The following is a 6,000-nucleotide window of genomic DNA, read 5'->3' as shown; positions in this document are numbered from 1 at the left end:
GTAACAGGCATCAATGGAAATATATGCCAGTGTGAGCTGTTTCTTTTTTAAATAAGTATTGTCTTATTGTTTAATGAGTTTGCTGTCTCTGGTAGATCAAGGGAACTGTCCAATGGCACCAAATTTCCAACATACCAAAGATGCAGGTCCAAAGACTTGACCAGAATTCAATGAATGACGAAAATTGTGTTGTGGAGCAGTTAAGCAGCACACTACAGAGAGTTGATTGCTTTTGTAGCATTAAATTTTCTGGATTAAGTTGCACTTTTATAAGTGGAGCAGAAAAATGAAGGAATTTGGAGATTAATAAAAGACCATTTCATCTAACCATATGTCCAAGTGCTTATTGTGGTAAATTTAGAAGTTTTTTTCTTCTATTTTTCTCAAATGGTATTTGATTTTAGAGAGCTGTTTACAGATATTAAAAAAAATTACAAAATACCTTTCAGCTTAGCTGTGCATAATTCAAGCTGTGATAAGCACGTTTTCTGTTAATCATGTCTGAGGCTATAAAGTGACCAGCTGGCAGATTGTTATACTGTTTGCTTACTGACTGACATACCTAGTTGGCTTCTATTTGTTATGCATTAAAATGTAGGCCTTTGAAAATGTTGGCTTTAATGGCCAGTTGTCCCCTAAATATGTTTAGTATTGCAAAGTCCAACGTCTCTTTAGATTTAGAAGAGGCTATGAATGGGAAATGCATTTAACAATAACTTGTGTCAGATTTGAATGAATGACCCGTTTCCTCATACATCAAGGTGTAGAGCTGGATGAACGCAGCAGGCCTACGCCTTGTTATCTCAGATTCTCCAGCATCAGCAGTTCCTACTATCTCTGAACCATTTCCTCATGTCCACCTCCCCCTCTACCCAACCAATTTAGTTTCTGATTCCCTGCAAGTGCACTGTTTAACATTAACCTCCTGATGAAAGGAGTTTTTCCCAAGATTATTTCACGTTTTGTTTCATGACCTTTACATACTTCCAACCTGCAGACCTAGGAAGAATGTAGAAGTTTTGGAGAGGGTTCTAAAGTGGTTTGAGATAGCAAGAACTGCAGATGCTGGAGTCAGAGATAACGAAGTGTGCAACTGGAGGAATACAGCAGGCCAGGTAGCATCAGAGGAATGTGAAAGCTGACATTTAGGGTTGGGACTCTTCTTCTGAAGAAGGCTCCCAACCCAAAACGTCAGTTTTCCTGCTGCTATGATGCTGCCTGGCCTGTTGTGTTACTCCAGCTCCACAGTTTGTTACCAGGAAGTTGTGTGGATTATAATACAATTTTTTTGTTGCAAGTGTACTAGCTATAAGGAGAGGTCGGACAACTTTGAATTGTTTACGCTAGAGCATCGGAGGCTAAGGACCAGATAGAAGTATATAAAATTGAGAGGCATGGATGGGGTGGATAGTTGGAGTCCTTTCGTTACCCCCAGGGGGAAAGTGTCAAATCAGGGGACATAAGTTTTAAAGTGAGAGGGGGCAAGTTTAGAAGAGATCTTGCAAGGCAAGTTATCTTGCACTGGATGGGAAGTCCCTGGAGCATGCTGCTGGGAGAGTATACTCCACATGCTTATAGATGCCTGGAGACACAATGTAAGCAGATGAAATAGCAATGTTTAAGAGCTGGTGGTATCTCTCTGCATTGCAAATCAGCTGTCCAGCCAACTGAGCTAAACTAGTCTCCCTTCTAATCTTTGCAGCTTCTTCAGTATCCCTAATCAATCTGTTCTGAGATATTATTACATGCCTCTAGAGTAGAATCTCTATAGTGTGGGAAGTAGACAGTTTGGCCCATCGATTCCATACCAAAAAGACATCCCACCCTATCCCCGTAACCCTGCATTTCTAATGGCTAATCCACTTAGCCTGCACATCTTTGGATGGTGGGAGACAGACAAATGGAGAACATGCGAACAGACAGTCACTCGAGGCTGGAATCAAGCCCAGATATCTGGTGCTGTGAGGCGGTAGTGCTAGCCACTGAGCCATCATGCTGTCCCCTGGACCAGGTGGGGGCTTGAACCTAGACAACCTGATTTTCAGTCAGGGACACTACCACTGCACTATAGAGAGCTCTTGTGCTATGTATTTTGAACAGCACGATAATCGAACCAATTGTTATACAAGGGACAGAACATTAAGTCTGAAATAAAGGCTAAAAGTACTGACAACACACAACAAATAGGTCACCACCTTTAAAGACTATGTTACATTAGCATACAGCCTCCATTGAGAAAATCTTTTTTTTCATGTCAGAGTGGCAACCTCTACATCCAAAAAAAGTTGCATGGTTAGCAACAAACCGAAAACATTGTCGAAGTTTTCTCTAGTTAATAGATAATGACAGTCATGTGGAAACTGATGCATCAAGAGTGAAAAGCAAACTCGAAGGTTGTTTGTTAATGGTCTAATGCACTTTTCCTTGTGTTTACAGGGATTCCTGTCACAGTGGTTAAAAGCTTTGCTTTTTAAATTGAAGAACAAACATCAATTACCACATAGATGGCACCTACTTCTGTTGCAATGGGTCATTGTTTTAATGTGCGACATTTGATTAATGTTCATTTTTTCATATGTTAACCAGTAACTCCACTGGTGAGCAAATTCGTAGTATGTTCATACAGCTTCAACAGGCACAAACTCAAGGGAAGGGATGGAGAGGAACAGAACTGGCAGCTATCATCTCTCTGCTCAGTCCTTCAGTATCTCTGACATTATAGTCATCGTGGCATATTTTGTGCTGAACGTATTTGTTGGAATATGGGTAAGTATTTGCCCTAACTTTCTTATTGCTGTCAGCTACGGATTTGTTGCCAATTGCTTACTAATCTTTGCGCTCTGCTTTAACTTTGTCCTGTTAGCAGCACCTGTCCTATTGACCAAATAGGGAACTATCAATTAAATCTGGATTGTTGATTTATTGTGAGATTTGTCCATCTGGATATCAGATGTACCTTAGTAGAAGGGACCTTAGATGTTGAATTAGCTTTGTACTTGGTAAGGTTTTCTTTCATAGACTTGTACTAGGGAACTTTCAGACAAAATGCACAATAAATGCAATCACAGTCATTTCAGATTCAGTGAACCATCATTCAATTTTCTGTCTTTATATTTTCTACGCATAGAGTCAAGAGTCACAGAGCACAGGAGCAGACCCTTCAGTCCAACCAGTTCATGATGAACATAATCCCAAACTAAACTAGTCCCACCTGCCACCTCTTGGTGCATATCCCTCCAAACCTTTCCCTTTCATGTACTTATCCAAATATCTTTTAAATGTTGTAATTGTACCCACATCCACCACTTCCTGGGGATGTTCATTCCACCCTCAATGTAAAAGATGTGCCCCTCATGTCTTTCTTAAATCTCTCTCTTACCTTAGATCATAGAGATGTTCAGCATGGAAACAGATCCTTCACTCCAACTTGTCCACACTGACCAGACGTCCTAGATTAATCTAGTCCCATTTCCCAGCATTTGGCCCATATCCCTTTAAACCCTTCCCATTCATATAACACATCCCGATGCCTTTTAAATGTTGTAATTGCACCAGCCTCCACCACTTCCTCTGGCAACTCATTCTGTACATGCACCATCCTCTGTGTGAAAATGTTGTCCCTTAGGTCCCTTTGAAATCTTTACCCTCTCACCTTAAACCTATGCCCTCTAGTTTCGGATTCTGCTACCCTGGAGGTATAGACCTTGGCTATTCATCCTATCCATGCCCCTCATGATTTTATAAACTTCTATAAGGTCACCCCTCAGACTCTGATGCTGCAGGCAAAATAGCCCCAGCCTATCAGCCTCTCCCTATAGCTCAAACTCTCCAACCCCAGCAACATCCTTGTAAATCTTTTCTGCTCTCTCTCAAATTTCACAATTTTCCTATAATGGGGAGACCAGAATTGAACACAGTATTCTGAAAACAGCCTAACCAGAGTCCTGTACAGCCGCAATATGACCTCCCAACTCCTATACTCAATGCACTGACCAATAAGGGCAGGCCCACCTTCTTCACTACCCGCAACTCCAGTTCAGAGATGTTATTAGTCATCTCTGGAGTAGGTAAGACTTGAACCAAGGCCTCCTGGCTCAGAGGTAGTGACATTATCACTTTACCATGAAAGACTCTTAATTTTCTATCTTTATACCTGATATGCTTAAAATACCTTTCTGCATCTCCAGTATATGGAAAGCTTTGACACTAATATTTTTAATCTTTGAAGCCATTGGGAATGTAATTGGTATTTTTTACTGTTCAGGCTTCGACAATTGAATTTGTTTTAATTGTTCCATCCACCAACAAAGTATCAGAGCTAGACTAAAGTTCATATGTTGCACAACGTCCTTCTGCTAAATGTTTCCCTTTGAAACTACTGGAAAGAAACTGCCTTGTCCTCCAGTTTCTAAATTATTTAAAACTGCTGCCAGTGGCTACAGCACTTGTGTCAAATTCAGGGCATCCACCTCTTTGAAGAGTTCATGGTGGCTTTAATATAATTTTTGTGCCAGAAAGAGAAATATAGAATCATGAAACCGTACAGCACAGGAGGCCATTCAGCCTATTTGTTCATTTGCTGTCTTATTGAGAGAGTACTCAGTCATGCGTAGTCTACTATCCTCACCTTTTCTCTGAAATTTATATATTCTCAACTATATGTCTTTGCAAAGTTATTATGCACCAATTTTTTTTTTGGTAGAGCTTTTCCAGAACCCAACAACTCTGGGGTTAAATAAACAATTTCCAAATCTCACCAATGATTTTAAATCTATAACCTCTGGTTATTAATCCTCTGACCTGAGCGTATAATTGTTCTTTACCTTCTACTTTCATTTTGCTGTCTCATGATCTAGGGCTTTCCTGGTTACCCAATACACCCAGTGACTTTTGCATCAAACAGTGAATTAACTTTGTTCTTGCTTAACTAGAGGGTTTGGGATTTAAAATGAATTAGCTTTATGAATGAGTGAATTAGCTTTATTGTCACATGCACCCAACTGAGTGTAGTGAAAGGTTTATAAGTCGTCACTTACGCACCATCTTATGTAAAAAGGTACCGAGGTAGAGCACTTTAGGTTACAAGATTAGTTACGGTGTAACAATGTCGCCAACACATGGTGTCATCTTAGGTACAGTGTATCTGGGTACGATCTTTAAGTTACAGAAAAAAAGTTACATTACAGCAATACATACTATAACCAAAAGTCAGAAAAATGAGAAGTAAAGTTAAAAAGAGAAACAGCACAGACACCCTCCATGGGCTTGTCGTAGCAGACCAGCGACAGGGACCTCAAAGTCCCTGACTGCTGGCTACAGTCACACTTTGTGCTGGGCCAGTGCCCCTTCTCCGCGTGGGGCCAGTGCCCCTTCTCCGCGTGGGGCCAGTGCCCCTTCTCCGCGCGGGGCCACTGCCGAACCACTCTGCGCGGGGCCACTGTCCCTACTCCACGCGGGGCCACTGCCCCTTCTCCGCGCGGGGACACTGCCGAACCGCTCCACATGGGGCCACTGCCCCTTCTCCGAGCGGGGCCACTGTCCCTTCTCCGCGCGGGGCCACTGCCGAACCACTCTGCGCGGGGCCACTGCTGAACCGCTCCGCGCGGGGCCACTGCTGAACCGCTCCACATGGGGCCAGTGCCCCTTCTCTGCATGGAGCCGTTGTCCTCACTCCGTACGGGGCCACTGCCCCCCACTTTGCACTGGGTTCGCTGGTGGCTGGCGTTCCTGCTTCAGGCAGCCAACCGCTGAACCTGCTTTGGAGGCCGGAAGTTGGAGGCTGGGATTGGATGTCTGAGTCTGAGAGAAGGGAGGAAAACAGAGAGACAGAAGGCGAAAGAAGAAGAAATGAATGAGTGCAATGGACGAGCTCCATCTTACCAAAAGCGGCAAAAAATAAAAATAATACATTCTTTTATGGTACATTAAAAGAGAGCAGACCATTTTACTTTGTCTGTTAAGCTCAGCCCATTTTCTTTTTCTGACCCATCACATAGATGC

At 42.5% G+C, this 6,000-nt stretch overlaps 1 protein-coding gene across 1 annotated transcript in view; it reads left to right on the top strand.

Moving 5' to 3' along the window:
• Positions 1–2,463: 2,463 nt before the first annotated feature.
• Positions 2,464–6,000, top strand: part of slc5a10 (solute carrier family 5 member 10) — a 125,759-nt gene continuing 122,222 nt past the window's right edge. Inside the window, exon 1 of the mRNA XM_048609781.1 lies at positions 2,464–2,766. Within this exon, the coding sequence (XP_048465738.1) occupies positions 2,656–2,766 (111 nt within the window). The 5' untranslated portion in view covers positions 2,464–2,655. The remainder of the gene's footprint in view (positions 2,767–6,000) is intronic.

Source organism: Rhincodon typus, chromosome 21 (assembly GCF_021869965.1).
Source record: "Rhincodon typus isolate 14 chromosome 21, sRhiTyp1.1, whole genome shotgun sequence".
Lineage (NCBI taxonomy): Eukaryota > Metazoa > Chordata > Chondrichthyes > Orectolobiformes > Rhincodontidae > Rhincodon > Rhincodon typus.
This window is presented reverse-complemented; position numbering and strand designations above follow the sequence as displayed.